The 17,055-nt window shown below is 48.3% G+C and overlaps 6 protein-coding genes across 6 annotated transcripts; 3 read left to right on the forward strand and 3 right to left on the reverse strand.

Moving 5' to 3' along the window:
- Nucleotides 1-761: 761 nt before the first annotated feature.
- On the forward strand, nt 762-1,936 carry L228DRAFT_240658 (hypothetical protein; the record flags this gene model as incomplete). Its single annotated transcript, XM_018331267.1, has 2 exons — nt 762-818; nt 875-1,936. The coding sequence occupies 2 exons, from the start codon at nt 762-764 to the stop codon at nt 1,934-1,936; spliced, it is 1,119 nt and encodes a 372-aa protein (XP_018186497.1).
- Nucleotides 1,937-2,371: 435 nt separating this feature from the next.
- On the reverse strand, nt 2,372-8,455 carry L228DRAFT_223072 (hypothetical protein). Its single transcript, XM_018330313.1, has 9 exons — nt 8,104-8,455; nt 7,167-8,031; nt 5,429-7,098; nt 5,045-5,377; nt 4,375-4,986; nt 3,347-4,316; nt 2,944-3,255; nt 2,599-2,790; nt 2,372-2,539 (listed from the first exon to the last, which is right to left on the reverse strand). The coding sequence occupies exons 1-8, from the start codon at nt 8,271-8,273 to the stop codon at nt 2,614-2,616; spliced, it is 5,109 nt and encodes a 1,702-aa protein (XP_018186498.1). The 5' UTR covers nt 8,274-8,455; the 3' UTR covers nt 2,372-2,539; nt 2,599-2,613.
- Nucleotides 8,456-9,291: 836 nt separating this feature from the next.
- Nucleotides 9,292-9,661, forward strand: L228DRAFT_249790 (hypothetical protein; the record flags this gene model as incomplete). The annotated part of the gene is made up of 1 exon (XM_018333163.1): nt 9,292-9,661. A coding segment is annotated over exon 1 (188 nt), but the record flags the coding sequence as incomplete, so codon positions are not given.
- Nucleotides 9,662-10,301: 640 nt separating this feature from the next.
- On the reverse strand, nt 10,302-12,668 carry L228DRAFT_249791 (glucokinase). The gene is made up of 3 exons (XM_018333164.1): nt 12,344-12,668; nt 12,203-12,282; nt 10,302-12,142 (listed from the first exon to the last, which is right to left on the reverse strand). The coding sequence occupies exons 1-3, from the start codon at nt 12,438-12,440 to the stop codon at nt 10,637-10,639; spliced, it is 1,683 nt and encodes a 560-aa protein (XP_018186500.1). The 5' UTR covers nt 12,441-12,668; the 3' UTR covers nt 10,302-10,636.
- Nucleotides 12,669-13,596: 928 nt separating this feature from the next.
- On the forward strand, nt 13,597-14,445 carry L228DRAFT_284851 (DUF1690-domain-containing protein; the record flags this gene model as incomplete). Its single annotated transcript, XM_018336267.1, has 3 exons — nt 13,597-13,844; nt 13,906-13,963; nt 14,026-14,445. Exons 1-3 carry the CDS (start codon nt 13,789-13,791, stop codon nt 14,443-14,445), a joined length of 534 nt encoding a protein of 177 aa, XP_018186501.1. The 5' UTR covers nt 13,597-13,788.
- Nucleotides 14,297-15,822, reverse strand: L228DRAFT_249792 (phosphoglycerate mutase-like protein). The gene is made up of 4 exons (XM_018333165.1): nt 15,511-15,822; nt 15,159-15,422; nt 14,872-15,096; nt 14,297-14,814 (listed from the first exon to the last, which is right to left on the reverse strand). The coding sequence occupies exons 1-4, from the start codon at nt 15,684-15,686 to the stop codon at nt 14,730-14,732; spliced, it is 750 nt and encodes a 249-aa protein (XP_018186502.1). The 5' UTR covers nt 15,687-15,822; the 3' UTR covers nt 14,297-14,729.
- Between the last annotated feature and the right edge of the window lie 1,233 nt (nt 15,823-17,055).

Consider the following 17,055-nt stretch of genomic DNA (forward strand, 5'->3'; position numbering starts at 1 on the left):
AGTTTGCAGAACGGTCGGGCGGATGTTTGGATCCCATTTGGGACGGAGCGAGCGATAGTTCGACTTCCGATTCTGCATCTCTTGCTGCATTTGCGCTGTTCGGTTGCAGATTATTGAAACCGACAAGGGCACACCACAACAGAGAAAAAACGCTCGCCCTTGACAACCTTTGACCAGATCCCAAATAGCTTCTTTTTACTGCTCTTACTGCCAATATCCAATTTGGCTATCGTCCCATTTCCTCTCGAGTTTGTCAGCAATGGGATGAGTGCTTGTCTTTTGAGACAATTGCGCTGGGGTTGGAGAGGACTTGCCAATTGAACAGGCCTTTTGGGAGCCGGAAACAACGAAACGAAACGGAACGCCGACCTGTTCGATTTCGCTCACTGCTTTCGTGTATTGCTGCCGGAGGGGATATTCAAGCTCATAGTAGGTAAGCATCTACTTATTGCGTTACGATACCTTGCAAACAAACAAGCTGCATGCTCCCATCTAGTTATGTTCTGGCGGCCGAATGGACGGGACGTTGCCAATTGCTTCTTGGATTGTGAGAAACGGATCATTTATATTACATCGGGGACCTGACCCTCTACTTTACCTCAACTTGAAGGCTAATGCTGTTACCAGCTATTCTAGGTCACCTCACTCCCACCCTCTTGTAACAACGACCACGATCAACCCAAGATACCTGCGGTTCAAGAACAATCGGAACTTATAAATGCCCTCGCTCGGTGCTAGACGATAACTCGTAGCTGTGCAAAATGGACGACGCAGGGGAGGCTGGACCTCCACCGGATCCTAGTAGCATGGCCGGACTGGTTCGTTGAAACTTTTTTTCTATCAGGGGAAATGTTTCTTTCTCACAATAGTGCAGGTCACGGCTATTTTAAATGACTGTTTGCAAAACATCATTCACGACATTGTGCTGAAAACTCACCGGGAGGAAAAGCTTCTCCGGATGCAATCGGCCGCGATCATTGCGGAGCAAGCTGCTATCGACCAGGGCGTTATACCAAATGAAACCAACGACGAGAACAACCCTTCGTCTACTCCTTCCGCCCAAATTTCGCCCAGGAAAGCTGGGAAAAAGGTGGAAACTCCGGGGGCTGTATATGATAATGGAAAGATCTACCTGAAAGGAAATCCGCTGGAAACAACCAAGGACATATATTGCCCAAGTTGCAAACTGCCCCGGCTGCTCTATCCTGCGTCTGGAGTAGGGTCAAAACCGCCAGAACCTGGCGTCGCTTATTGCACCAAGCAGCCATATATCACTAAACCGGGACATGATATTTATGGCAACCCATTTCCGTCTGAAGGTGCCAGAACTAAGAAAGATGCGAAATCGCAAGTTGCTAAAGAGGCGACCCCTGGCAGCTTCGACTCCCCAACTCCGCCAGAAGGTTTATCCTCAACGTCATCGCAAGGGCCAGCATTCCCGAATGTGAAATGTCCAGTTTGCAGTCGAAGTTTGATCATAACCCGCTACGCTCAACATTTGGAGAAATGCATGGGCATTTCTGGACGCCAGAGTAGTAGAAACGCCATGGCCAAGTTGAATAGCCAAAACAGCACGTCTGGAACGCCCTTTGGAAGCCGAATGAGCACACCGGTGCCGGCTCCTATGAAGAAGAGCCCAAGCAAACGCGCCAGAGAAGAAGCGGAAGGCGATGACGAGGGTGTCAAGAAGAAGAAGGTCTTGAAAAAGTTTGGGGAGAAGTCTAGATTAAGCAAATTGGGAGAGGGCAAGGAGGGCAAAGGTATCGCTCGGCCTCTGTCTTCGGCAAATTCAGAGAAGAGCCCTCAGAAAAAAGATCGAGAAGGCACGCCGAACGGGACATGGGCAATGGGGAAGAAGAAGCTGGTCAGACCGTCTGCTGGCGGAGATGCCGGACCCAAGGGCGCGCACTGGTCAAAAAATTCCACGACGACTTGAGACCAACCGGATCGAATTTCGAACACCTCTTGGCCTGTCTAAGGCAGATTCAACTGCTTTGTATTGACTTGGAGAAGCCGCGCCATTTGATCGAACTATCGGGGACTATTCTCATGCTGTTCCTCTATTCTATCAGCAAAATGCTTTGCCAGGGAGAGATTATATTTCTCTAACACTGTGCAAAGACCGCACTTAGACCCTTTTTGTTTTTTTAATTTCATTTTCACTGAACTGAAGAATGTACACTTTGTAGAATAGCATACGACTTTGGTAGCATTATTCGGCGTTGTGTCACGACTCATTACGGAAATCACTTTATTTTGCGGTTATTATTATTAGGGGTTTTATTTTGTTACCCTTTCCTGTTTGTTTTATAAAAAGCTCCATTGAAGTATTACAGAGCTTCGGTTCCAACCGCCAGGTGAAATAACAATCCTGCTTGACATTTTTAATTCTGAGCAATATTTTTACACAGACTTTACCTAAGGTTTTCTTTGCTTGTGCACGCAAACTATGGGAAATGGCTTAGGGATATGGCAGCCACAGAAGATTAAATTTCCAATTCAGCAGTCTCAGAACAAACCACTTTGAAGTAGGTACTACCTTATATACCTGTAAGTAAAGTCACATCAATAAGATACATCTATAATCAATATAACTACCTTGGGTATGTCCCTTCAGCTACCTCCCGGAACAACCGACCATGTTTCACCCGTAAACGCAAGTTGCCCACATTGTCTCATCTGCTCTGGATCAAAATATACGCTCATGCCAATATTGTTGCTCTCCAGCCCAAATATCCGTAGAATGATATAAACCTCGGAACAATCATTTGCGTCATGTATGTCTCTCATCTGCAACCCCACTGATTAGTAACGCAGAACACAAATTATTGCAGTTTCGAAGAGAGAGAGCTTTCATCAAAAAAGAGAAGTGTTTTGTCTCTCTCTCTCTCTCTCTCTCTCTCTCTCTCTCTCTCACACACACACACACACACACAAACTTACCCGTTTATACTGGTGCTTGCTCATGTAAAATGGAGTATGGCACGGCCCTGTAGTGGTCTTGACTTCAATGTAGTATTTTGGACTGGCGTTTTGCCAGTCGTCGTCATATTCAAGATAACCACAGTCTGCAAGCATCGCCGTGAGCTCGCCTGCTGTGTCGTTGTAGGTGATATCGGCTGTCTCTCTTCCGTTCCAGTCGTGCATGTCTGCATATTCTGGATGGATTGTGACGTATCGCCGTATCGTGCTTTGCCAGTTCTCGCGGCTCCAGCCCTGGAGGGGAGGATTGAGGCAGGACAGTAACTCGAATACCTTTTTGATAGAAGGAATATAATCAGAATATAACGGGCTCATGATGATATGGGGAGGGCCGTGAAGAAAAGAAGGAGAAGAAGAGACTCACATATAGCTCGCCTGCAGCGCCGATCTTCTTGTCCCGCTCGAGCTGACTGCTGGACCGGAACCTGTCTCCAACATCAAAGCCGTCAAATGAGGCAAAGCTGCCTTCTCTGGGCAAGGCGATGAGGAGGCCAGTCATGTCGAATGCTCCCCTTGAGGGGAACTGGGCATTCCTTGCGGCTTGTACTACCTTGTTGAGCAGTCGAAGGTATTGCGTATCCTCAGCACTTCTAGGAAAGTCAACCGAGGTCGCCGGCGCTGGGCGTATGTACGTCGCTACTGATTGGTGGGAGGCCATTCGACTCTGTCGGGTGATAACCTGCTCCGAAACATTGTTCGACGATTCGTACGGAGTTGGAATTTGCAAGCTTTCCGTGGACTCCTCCAGAGGCTCGGTATCTGACTGGTCGGAAATTTCATATTTTTGTGGAGATGCTTCATCTTCATCCAGAGACTCAGTATGTAACTGGTCAGAGATTTCATACTGTTGTGAAGATGGAGCATCTTCATCCACGGGATGGACAAGCCGCTCAGCATCATCCCCTACGATCTCCGCATCTTCGTATGGAACTGAAACTTGGATGATACCTTGGCGGTCAAGAATGTCATCCACAATCGAAAAATCAGCGTATAGGAGTGTGGTGAGCGCAGTAATTAGCTCACTCTCCACCTTGTCACAGATCTGGGTCGTTGGGTTTCGCATCAGCCAGTCCGCCAGGTGTGTGGGTAGAGGCGAGGCGAAGCAAAAATCTTGCGCTTTCTTATCCATAGGGACATAAATTGTAAGTCCAGATGATCCGTCGTCGATGTGCATGTCGCCAATTGTTTCCGTCACTTCCGCAAGTTGCCCATCCTGAGAAATCTGTAGGACCGAGGATATACCGGTCGTCTCCACGACTTCCGCTTTGCAGAGCCTCTGGTAGAGCCCGACTGCGTCGACTTGATACCTTGGGCTATTGAAGGTGGCTGCGATACTGAGATGCACGAAGTAGTTAATAGCGCGAATCTCAACACTAAAGGTTGGAAGCTCACCGGAGAAGGGCATGTGCCTTTCGTTTCAGATTTCGGTTTACCACTGAGATTGGTCTTTTAACGCCTTCCGAGACAGAAGTGATTTCTCTGATGGCAGCTGATAGATAGCGATATGTAAGGTTTGCCCACTCGAAGAAGGGCTGTAGCCGCCGGACATCTGCCAGGTTATAGTCGAGTAGCTTAATTCGACCTCTGAATCGCGTGGCCAGGTACTCTCGGTCGGCAATCGCAAACTCTGTGGATGCAGATGTAAGGGTCTTGGCACCATTTTGATACTCAATAGGAAACACAGAAGCTTTCAGAAGAGCCTCAGGGTTGACGTGGCTTGATTCCGTTTGCAGAAGGGCGTTGAAGGACCAGATTGTGTTTTTAATCTCGTCCAGTGTTTTCTGCGGGCTCGTCTGTAGGAGTTCGTCATATACCATCTGCAAGGTTAGCGTCTTAACACCTAAAGTTTTGATGAAGAAGTCCTTAAGGTCTTCATAATGATCATTCAGTGTCACTTTGCCACGAATCTCAGTTGTGCTAGACCATAAACACTCAGACGTCTTGTGCCAACCAACCACACCCTGTCTCTCAACAAAGATGAGGTTTTCGGTGCTAAATTTGTGTCTATAATCAAATTAGAACGCGCATAGCAGTTACTAGATAATAAGGTATGGTGACTTGCCTGAGACTGTCAGCAAGTTGTCCGGTTACCATGTCGTTTAGATATATGTACAGGCTTAGGACGTGATCGAAGTCTTGACAGTCGTTGTCTCTCAGATGCTCAAGTTCACCCGTCAAATCGGTCCAGGAGGCTCCTGAAAGACCTATAGTATGCTGAAAGAAATGTGGAAGCAGATTCATGTGGTGTTTGCTCAACAATGGTGTGTATTGATGCTTGAGTGAATACTTTGTCATCATGGCCGGTGGTGCATCCCACAGGCACTCTTCAGGAGAAGCCCAGCATCTCTCGAGCCCATTTTGTCCTGGAACAAAGATGTGGTCATCAAAACCACCCCTATAGTTGAGAGTTAGTGATATCAAAGCAGGAAATCTATCGCCTACTCACAAAATATCGTCCCGGCTTGCCTCCTGATCTACGGTGCTCAGAATTTTTGCATCAATTGCAACGTATAGGTCTAACAATAGTTCAATCTCTCTACCTGACAAAGACCTAGGTTTTGCTTTGTGGATCCAGTGCAAGATGTCAAAAAGAAACTCAAAGTCATCATTCATTCCGACACAGAAATCGGTATGGAGGAACTTCCACTTGGCGTTGAGCTCCTCCGAAGACACTGGTTCCTCGAGCTCAAGAAACGGGAAGTTCTTGGCCCCATTCATGAAGTGCAGGCACTGTTGTTGAAGTTGTGGAAGTGGCAGATATGTTAGGTTAAGGCCACATGTAAGGGAAAATTCAGCGATGCAGAGCTCCTTTGCACTAGTCTCGTAAATCTTAGACTCTAGGGTGTAATCTTTTTTGAAATCGAGCCTTGGGTTCTTCCAGAGATACTCTAACAGACCGAGAAGCTGTTTAGGACGGTGTTTGGCGACATAAAACCATATCTCAGAGAGAGTGTCGCCATTGCGAGAAACAAGCCTCAGTCTTTCACGAACACCAACCGCGCTGTGAAGCCATTTCTCCCATGACAAATGTGACTGATCCGTTGATTTTGGAATTCCCTCAAGGTATTCCGGGTGCACAAACGCGACTTGAAGGCCTGGTGCGGTATCTGTAGGTTTCAGAAGTGCTTCCGGACCGTAGGGGTGGTCGCTTGGCAAATAAAAGTCCTCTTTATGCGGATATTCTGCACTACCGTCATTCTTATAAATATAAACCATGAGATTTCCTTTGGTCTGCTTGGGCTGATGAGTCAGGTACAGGTAATGAAGATGAGCCTTAGACTCTGCCAAGCTAACAAGGCTGTTGGACCTGTACAACCCTAGTATCAAGGTCCGCACGTCGTTAATTAACGGCTCTACAGCTCCGAGCTGAATGAAAAGCTTCTTTCGATCTTGATTGGTCACCGCTGCAGGGTCCAAGATCCTGAGAGCGACACCTTGCGGGATGGAGATTCCAGCTGTTGTCGGTAAATACATCAGGCCACTGGCAGCGGAGACCCACTGGCCACCACTCAAAGGAAGCTGTTCAATCTTTTTCAGTCGTGAAATTTGTTTGATACCCCCCTCTTGCAGAATTCTGGACAAAATTCTCGCGACAGCCGAGTGCCAATCCTCACTTGTAAGGTTTGACTTCATCCTTGATGCTGGTGTTTTAAGATCGGCATGCAGCTGATCGATCACGACATCAAAGTTCATTATTGATAACCCGTACTTTCCCAAGGCCCCCGATGAGCTCCAAGGGTAGGCACCTGCAAGAAACCGGTCGAGAACAGGATCATCAATGAGAGGATCTCCATTCTTATCAATAAAGTCGCTCGCAAGAGTTACAACATCGCGAACCCTGCGAAGGTCATTTCTATGGCGCGACTTTAATATAGGAGTCTCAGATACGAGGTGCTTGATCTTCTGGCTCAGGCCTGACCAGAAAGAACCAAAGTCGTCGTCCAGCGGAGGAAGGAATATCGGCCATGTATAGCAGAGACTTGGGTGCTCGCAAAACTCTAAGACAGCCTTGATGAATGCCGAGGCAATACCATCTAAGAGCTCCATGTTCCTCCTCGAGGTTGTGACAATGTCCTGCCGACTTGCGCTTGTGTCAAAGTCGGATTGGATAATGAACTATGTCCGTCAATTAGCAAATACTCATCTTGAGTGGTATCCGTCCAAGGATTCAGAATTCAATTGACCTTGAACTTTGACTCTCTGACAGGCAAAAATGCGAAAATATCATGTTGCTCGATGAGTGGCTTCGAATCACTCGTCAGGGGGAATGCCAGAATGACTTCGGCCGCGGAAGATGCTCTCCTTGCTTCGTCCGTGTCGGGGAGCTCCCGATTATCACTCTTCGACAAATTGGTCGCCATGTGCTTTGTAACATGATAGTTCTTCTTCTCGGTTGTTGTCTCACCGTCTGCAAGCGTCGAGACAGTCTCAATGGAGACGCTATGCTGGTCGACGTTGCCGATGCAGAAGTCCTTGGAGCGTTTCAACTTACCGTCGTCGTCATAGAAGGCAATGCGTATCCGCTTGAGATTGCGGAGGAACAAAAGACATGTCTGCTGTAGATCGCCAAGTTGCTTGAAAATGGTTGCATGGAGATGCTGGAGCTCCCTCGGGTCTCCCTTCTGGTGGAGATGAAGGGTCATGCGGGTTAACGGGCGAGGAAGCTCCTCTTCGGTGTCTTTCCATACCGGTAACACCATGCCAAGCCCAAGGTCACCCTTTTCGTGTTTGAAGTAGAAGGAGAAATTACCAGACTGTATGAAGACCTTCCAGGCGGCAATAAAGACGGACTTGAACCCAATACCCTTGGCTCCAATATACCCGTATGACGCCGCCTTTGTGCTTTCTCCTACAGTGCAAATGGCCGACAAGTCGTGTTCGGTGAATCCATCCTCGTTGCATTCAACAATGATGCGATCGGGATGGACATCGAAGGAGACGTAGGGTAGGGCGCCTCTGGCCGTGGCGTGAGTGAAGCGGTTATCATCTGCGTTCTGGAGCAGTTCGAATACGAACCGCGCATCGCTACCGTAAATGTTCTTGGCAAGACTGAATGTTTCGAGTCAGCAGGTGTTTAAAATTGAAATCTCATGCCCGCTGTCATGCACGGTGATTACACACGTTTTGATGGAATGCGCTGCCAAGTGATCTTTGGCGAGCATGCTCTCCTCGATGATGCGCCGAATGTCTGGATTCCAAGATTCGATTTCCTCTAGAATCGCATCATCGACGAACCCGTACCCCTTGGCGATGCCCAATACCGTTCTCTTCGCATCTTCTTTGCTGGTCATGCTTACCGGTCGAGTCGCGAAGCTGGTAAGGTTGAATCGATCCCATTGAGTTGCAACACGCAAATCGGAAGGGAAAGTGGAATTGTAGGGACATCACTTATCTCGCGTTCCGCCTGCTGACAGTTGAATGGCCTTGGCGCCATATGAAACTGCACCCGTTTCCTTTTGCCCGGTAAAATGCTCGAGCCTTGCATGCTGGGTGCCAGCATGCCTGTCAACTACAAGGTTCGATTGATAAAGTACCCGAGAGTCCTTGCTTGTCCAAATTATGCTCCGAGATATTCCAAAAACAGAAATACAATTGTTACACCAAATTTGAATAAATAAATAAATAAAAAATAAAAAAAGGAGCGGAATTTTAGTAAGTTATCAAATGACAGAAATTCCTTTGTTTATCTCTTAGACATAGATGGTTGATATGTAAGGCAATTGGCGTGCCGAGACCAGGGTCCACTAGAGAAAATTAGTGTTGGTTCATCACAGTAGATTATGACAGTATCATTCTATACAAACTTCATCACTTCCACCGTACTCCCAACTCGTCTAAACTTTCAGATTTCTCCCCATACAAACTTCGTTATAGTGAGGACTTCAGCAGGGATTGGGGCTCAATTAGCGAGCCATATCTCCCATTTCTGGTCATTATCCTGCTTCGGGAAGCAGGCGGAAGTTCCGGGCAAGAAGTACTCCAAGACTGTACAGGAAATTCTCAGTTCAACCATCATTTTCGTTGCCAGAATCGATCCATTGTAGCAAGGATTACTGGATTGCAATAGCATCGTCTTACGGAGTAAGGCCTAAGTTAACGATAAGCATAGTACAAATAATTGTAGTGCAATATCCACCAACCAAGCGAAACTCTACGCGTTGGACTCAAACAACCACGCGCACGCGCGCGCTTCGGCCCGCAACGTAAACGACAAGGAACAAGTAATAAACTGCCCGAGGCACACATGGCACATAAACTGTAATATAGAGTAATTTATTACTATATTTTAATCCGTTCCATACGGTCAAGGCCACACAATCTCTCATAGATACAATTTCCATTCCTCTCCATTCTACCCCCCCAAGACCATTGCTGCGGAAACCCTCTTTTGGTCCTTCTGACAACACGGCGCCCCTTCCTTAACTTTTCCCCCCACCTCGAGAGGTCCCATAGTTGCCCCCTTCCTCGGCCAGTCGACGAACACACTCTATATGCCCTCCGCTCTACACCCGAATATTACCATCGCCGCTTGCGAGGAAGAGCACATCGCTTCCGCCAAGCGGCTGAATGCGCTTCTCCTTCCCGTGCGCTACGCGGATAAATTCTACAGCGAGATCCTCACAGACGATGTGGTCGCCAGTCTGACGCTTGTCGCGCTCTGGAACGATACCCCGCGTAGGTCGGCTGCTTTGGGATCAGATGGCGTCGAAACCTCCAGCAGCGGTGGCGGGGATGCGGCGAGTGGTAATGGCACAGGCGCGATGGGTGCTGGAGAAGGGACAAAGGAGGAGACAGCTGCACCAACAACACCGTTAGGAGCAGCAGCAGCAGCAGCAGCAGCAACAACAACAACTAAAACAAGTGGACCAGGGCGCGTGGTAGGCTTTGTTCGATGTCGATTGGACATGTCCTCGGCAGCTCTCCCTTCAAGCTCGTCAGACGGTACGACGGGAACAACTCCGCGCTTGTACATATCCACAATATGCGTATTACCTGCGTTTGCGAGAATTGGAGTAGGCTCTGCGCTGCTCAGAGAGGTCATCAAGACTGCAGTTGCGGATTACGGCGCCGGCACGGTCTACGCGCATGTCTGGGAGGCCAATCAGGAGGCTATAGACTGGTACACCCAACGGGGGTTCGCAGCAGAAGGGGAGCTTGTTAGAGGGTATTATCGCAAACTGCGACCAGATGGGGCCTGGGTAATAACAAGAAAACTTGGGGTAAGAGATGGACTGGGTGGTCTTGAAGACGGTTGGAGAACGGCCAAATCCGCGAAACCGGTTCAATGACAGCCGCTATGTACATCTTTGCTACACAATCTCTTATGCGCCGGGAACCTCTTTCGTCTGGGATGCTTCAAGACTTTTGAATAACGTCACCGTAACGTCTAATGACTTTGGTTGGAAATTTTCATTCATAAATGCAGTACCTAAGGTGCCTGAATATACCACTGAAGAGGAAGAAAGGGAAAGAAAAAGAAAAAGAAAAAGGGAAAAGGGAAAAGGGGAAAAGGCGTTCATCGGTTTGCGCAACAATGACAGTACATTACATGGACATCTCAAAAAACCAGCTAGCTACATCCTTTAGAAAGAAAAAAGAACAAACCTGGGCTGTCTAGTTATGTTTAACCCACGGGAAGCTCAACTATACACCCCTATTTCTTCTCGCGAATTGGGGACACGGGTGGTGAGGCCGTCAATGGGCCGGCAACAAGCGCAATCAATGCTGCACCTACACCACTTCCGTCTTTGGCGATGCCGATGCGGATCTTCTTTTCGCCCTTTGCTCCAATCTCAGGAATCTCCCGAAGAGCCTCGCGGAGGTAGTCTTCGAATCCAGGGTAGTATTCTACCAAACTGCCATCGACACCAATGTCCACCACATCATCCTCGTCATTGCCCACTCCACCAGTCGGCGGCAAGTCGACGACAGGAGCAGCAGACGCTTGCACACCCTCTGCTGCCGTCTTGGCAGCCTCGCCAACCTCGAGGTTCTGAACATGCTCCTTGACCTTTGATGCGGCGTGGGAAGCCGAAGCAGAGGTCTTGCCGAGACGGCCACTCTTGTGTACAATACCAGCAATGGGGACGGCACTGAGACGTGCGGCGCGCTTTCCAATGGCTGCGGCGAGTACCTTGACGGCCTCAGCATCCTCAGTGCTGGCCGCGCTGATGCCCAGCTCCTTGTCCAGAGTTTGCTTGATAACCTTGAGTCCGTAGCTTGTGTCTCCGGCAACAATACTCAAGAAACTGGTGTCAAGGCCCCATTGGGTAAACAATGGAGAGTCGGGCGCAATATTGGTGGTCGAATGAATGTCGTTTGAGCTAGAATCCTCGTCCTTGAACAGCATGACCTTGGGATCCTTGACCAATGCAAGCATTGCGCGACGCAAAATCTCGCCCAAAAACATGCCCGAGACACGCTTCTCAAACATTTGGATACCGGGGTTAACACTTTCCTTGTCCAGCGCTTCGTCATAAGAAGTGTTTGGAAGCACACGAAGACCATTGTCAAATGAACCCCACTCCGTGTTGACAATCATCTCGCCAGTCGAGTCATCGTAGTTTGCGCCCGATGCGGCCGGCAATTTTGTGATATTTTTGAGTTTCTCCACGTAGGCGCCATTCGTTCCCGTGCCAAAAATTGCGCCCAGAAGCGTACCCGTCTTTCCTGGGGAAGTATATGATCGAGCCATCAATGTTCCCACGGTATCATTCACCAGGGCGGCAACCCGGACGGGGAGGTGCAATTCATCAATTTCATCCTGGAGGAGGACGCAAACGTCCTTGCCGACGGCGTCGGCAATGTCAAAACCCTTGGTCCACCGAATCAAGGTTCCGCGGTTGATTCCATGTTGCTGTACAGGAAAGCTGAAGGTGAAACCCAGCTGAAAAATCTCCTCTTCTCTGAAGCCCTCGGATATGCTCATTGTCCTCCGACGACGGACGACGGCTTGAAAGTGATCATTATGGTGGGTCTTCAGGAAGACCTCAATCTGCTTGGCCAAGAAGGAGAAGAGCTCTTTGGAAGTCTTTGCGACCATGAGCTCGCGAGGAATGGCCACCTTGGATTGCGTGAGCGAGAATGTGGTGTTTCCGCGCAGCTGAATGGAGCAGACGCGGAAATTGGTACCGCCGAGGTCGACAGCGAGATACAGTCCCTTTGGTTACTTGCGTTAATCGACGGACTTGAAACTTTGAAGATTGGAACATATCGCTACCTTTTCAGTGCCATTGGGAACGGACGTAACGTATGTTGGAATCTGGCTCAAAGTTGAACCCGAATGGGAAAGACCCTCGTCTTGTGAAGCAGAAGTGTTAACTGGGTTCGGAAAAAAAGATTAGACAAAGCATGAGCTTACCCATCTCGCGAAGGAATTCCTTCACTCCCTTGTTGACATCCTCATTCGTGTAGATAAACTCATCGGCCACCTTCTGTACTTCTTCCTTCCACGACATGATTACAGCTCTCGACAAGTGAGACGAAAACTTAGTGTTGGGGAAGGTGAGAATGGGGAAAGAAGTTAAGAGTACGAGAGATCACTCAGAAATAGAAATAAATTTTGTTTTCGTGGCAAGGTAGAGGTATATACTCTCGAAAATATTCACAGGCACCGATTGAGGAGAAGCAATGAGCTATATAGGGGGCATGATCGTGTTGGGCCAAGAGGAAATGGGTGATCCACTTTGTATTTCTAGAGGTCGAGGTTGTGGACTAAACCGGCAGGTGGGGTGAGGCGGAGGGGGGCGCGCCAGGCGTCATCAGACTCCGCGTCGTGCCTGGATTGACTGGAGCCCCAGACTATTGACAGACGGACAGGGAAATGGCCGGAAATGTCTCGATTCGGTCTCGCCACTTTTTATTTTTTATTTTTTGCCTTCAATTTTGGCTCGACCCCGAGGGCTAGAGTATCAATAGTTTTGACGTGGAATTTATTTTGTTGCATATATGATGCGAAGTGCTAATTGCCACTAAGACTTTGTGGTTATGGGGGAATGAACCACCTCTCCCCTTTCTCTCTCCACTGTTCGGCCATGACCCCAAGTTTGCGGGGAAAAGGGGTCAGGATCAACACGAAAAGTTGGGGATCCCTCGTTCCGTAACAATCAGGCTATAACTTCACGAGGCGCCATTGCAATCATAGATTCTCATCGACGAATATAATTTTCATTTTCCGCTTTCCCAATGGCACATAGAAAAGCCCATCTAAACGAGGAAACGCCGCCAAGTGTAGGTCTTCCTCGCGTGACTTGAGGCATTTCGGCTGGGCTTGGGAATCAGATGGCAACCACACCTTGAAAAATTATGGCTGAAGCGGATGGGCTTTGGGCAGAAGAAAATCACCTTACAATTCATCCGCTTGGGGGGGGGCTTGCAAATTCGCAAGTTCTCTACTCTCATGGACAGAGACGCCTAAAAATACGCGGCGCGGTGCTTTGGGTACGAAGGGGCATTTTCTGTATGGGTCCATACTGTAGGTTAGTTCTAACCAAAAGTTGACGAGCGAGGGAGGCCGAGATCTTGTTCCATCTGATGAGATGTGCGCTTCGCCAACCGTAGTATGGCGCAGTACAAGTACCGGTCTTATTACCTAAAACTTCGTCATAGTAAAGTACTACTACTCTATCTAAGAACACCGGCCTCACGGCAATAACTGAGCGATGAGCGCTCAATTCGAGTGTTTCAGCGGAGCCTGATTACATAATCCTACGCTCGTCCTTCGCGATGGTATCCGACATCAAGCAAGTGTGAGAGAGTCCAAATCGGCCGACTCGCGCGCTGAATTCCAAGCCTGTGAGGATAATCATGGGTGCCAATAACTCCAAGCCCGAGGCACAGACCTCGCAGCATATTTTCACAGGGTTTGTTTCTTCCGCTCGGCCCAATTGCCTTCCCAATGCCTCATCTCATCTAATTTTGCAGTGAATCGCCTGTCCGATTCTCCCAGAACCTCATCGATAGTCTCCAGAACAGCGCAGAGGTATGAAACTGCTTGCATCGCCTAATTCGTCATGCGCATTATATTAAAATAGGGTGTTCTAGACGGATTCCACGAGGGCCAAGGCTCTGGAGTTGCACATCCAAGCCCGCGTTGCTGAGGAGTTGGAGCGGTTACAGACTCGTGAGTCTCAGATGCTCCAGGAGCTTTCAGAAAAGGTTTCCTCCGCCGAGCAGTCCAAACCTGCCGCTGAGATATCGGAAGCCGCGCAGTCTGCTGGCGACAAGCTGCGTGATCTCGGACGGGACAGCGTTCAGAAGGAAATTGCAGAGCTGCGGCAGAGGCTCGAGGGTCGGAGAAAGCTAGAGGATCTGGACAAGGACGTCGAACACGCAAAGGAGGATGTTGTCAAATGCTTGAGAATAAACGACCGTCGGCCGCTCGACTGCTACAAGGAGGTCTCCACATTCAAGACCCAAGTGGCTCGCCTCGAAAAGGGATTCGTCGACAGAGTGATTGGTTAGAACTAGACGAAGCGTATGGGATTTCCGTCGGTGTTGGCATCTTGTTGTTGATGTATTATAGAGTAGAACAGCGCGGCGTTATATCGCGCAAGTGCAAAGACTCATGAAATACAAAATTGTCCTCAAACATTTCTCCAAAAGTGGTTCCAGCGCCTCCTCATTCACGGTACATACATAAAAGGTTCAATTAGGCTGCTGTTCTGCCTAGATATTTGGTATATATATCTATGCCCTTTAAATTAGCCTTGGCCATCAAGATCATTCTGGTCTTGTCGAAGTGCAGTCTATTCGTGAGCGGCCCCCGTGACTTCCACGACAAAAGCACTACCCAAAAGGATCGCTGGCTCCTCGATATTGTTATGCTCATAACTAAATTCATGGCTGATTAGCGACTATCTTTTAACAGTGATGCGTGAGATAAAATACCTTAGGGTTCCAACACCGCCAGCTTCGAGAAGCAGTGCTGGATTGTCTTCAAGCGGCTTGTTCACCCATCTCATGGCGAAAGCCCTAAGGATGTGCCCGTGACCAACCAAAAGTATATCCCCGCAGCTTTCCTCATGAGAGAAACCATCCATAATCGGCTGCTGAAATCTCGTGCGAATGTCATGTATCAGTTGGTCGAGCCGTCTTGTAACATCCTTTGGAGACCTATCGAGGAAGGTTAGATGTTCGGAGGCCCTTAGAGAATGCTGGAACAAAGAATAACCCACTCTCCACCAGGACAACCTTCTCGCCAAATGTCCCATTGTTCACTCTGGCCCTCTTGGCGCCTTTTTTCTCTGATTTGTTGACTAGTCAAGCCCTCGTAATCACCATAGTCCCACTCCCTGATAGCCTCGGTGATTTGGATCTTTGCTTCGCTCTTGACCTCCTCGTCAGGATAACCGCGCTGTTCCTGCCATGGTAATTTGTCCCTGCACCCTATGTTGAGCAGCTCAAGAGTCCGTTGAGCTCGGCGTCGTGGGGAGACATAGCTATCGCACATCAATATAAACGGTTAGCTCGGAAGCCGGCAGAGAAATAGCAACGATCGCGCAGCTAGGAAATGCACGTGTGGCCTACACATGGGCAAGTTTGGAGGGGACGATAAGTCGATTGTTTCCAACGAGCGCTTGTCCTGTTGCTCTAATACGCTTTTCGCCATTGGCTGTGAGAGGCAGCTCTGTTGTTCCAGTGTGTCGTCCATTTAACGACCACTCCGTCTCGCCATGCCGGATAAAGAAGACACGAGGGGTCATGGCTCTCAACCGGGGTGTGAACTATGCTTAGAATTGATCTCGAATGTCACTGATAAATTCCCCTGTCAAAACCGGGCAGGCCAATAGAAGGGGAAAGGATATGACAGGCAGGGCAAGAGACGACCAGTCGCTGAGCTGGGCAAATGTCGTAAGAAGTACAGAGTTAAGCTACGTTAAGCTGGGTTGATTAGACTCGCCGCATTCGGTGAGTCGCAGGAAATTACCGTGGTACGTTTTGCTGGAACGATGAGCCAACGCCCAGATATTTAAACAGAACACATTGCGAGATGAGATTTCAGGACTACGGTATACGCCAGCAGATAATTAATTCGTTGCTATGAGGGCGAGCGTAGTCTTATGGCTTGACGGCCAACGCGAGGTGCGACGTTCTTGGTCGACCTGTCTGGATGTAGGAAAATACGGTTAACCGATACGTCACTTCCCACTCGTCGTTAATAAGGCTAACCAACTGCAAGCCAACTCAAACTTAACTTAGCTATAACGTAATTCCCAAGCGACCCGAACAGGCAGCAATCCCATACACAAATAGGCGATTTTTATAGAATTGATACCTCAACAAACACTTGTTGTTTTAACTTGAAATTAGGCATACTGATTCTCTAGGGCTAGATATATACATACAAGGAAGTTTGAATATTTTTTTGGTCAGTTTTTCAGATATTTTTCTGAATTTTTATGTATTTGAGACTAGAAATAGTATATAATTTTTATTGTGAAGGATGTAATCAAGCACGCTTCCTATAAATAAGACAGCTATCTAGTATAAACCTCTAGACCCCATGGCAGAAATATCTATTCAAAACCTCTTACTGTTGTTGAGATATAATCATACAATTGTACAGGATTTCAACCTGTTCGGGTCGCCTGGGTGTTTGGGTCGCTTGGGAATTACGTTAGTTTCCTTACCTGAGCAACCCCTTCTTAACATTGATGTTTCGGAAATCTCTCGTCCGCCTGCTGCATTTGCCGACATCGGTCTGTCTCTAATCCATATCACAAAAGGCTGTATTTTGATTGACCTTTGTTGCTCCGACCGGTTTCCACGCTCCACATGGGGAGTCTTTCTGATTGTCGTAAATCCATCCAATAATAGTACCTTGTTAAAACGCACAATACGCCATGTCATATGCTTATCATGAATAGATTTGTGCAAATCCGCCGTGACATAAATGTGAAGAGAGTTAGCGACCCTACAGGGGTCAAATCGGAACATGCTCGCTCCCGCATTCCCTCTACGGATGTGGGAGAAGTTAAAGTAGACCCGCCATGGATAACTAAAGCATGGCACGAGGCCTGTCTGTAAGTTTGTTAGGGGCGTTGGATCGCTATTCTCTTATCTCTGGCTTTT

This window comes from Xylona heveae (genome assembly GCF_001619985.1).
Source record: "Xylona heveae TC161 unplaced genomic scaffold L228scaffold_9, whole genome shotgun sequence".
In the NCBI taxonomy this organism is placed as follows: Eukaryota; Fungi; Ascomycota; class Xylonomycetes; order Xylonales; family Xylonaceae; genus Xylona; species Xylona heveae.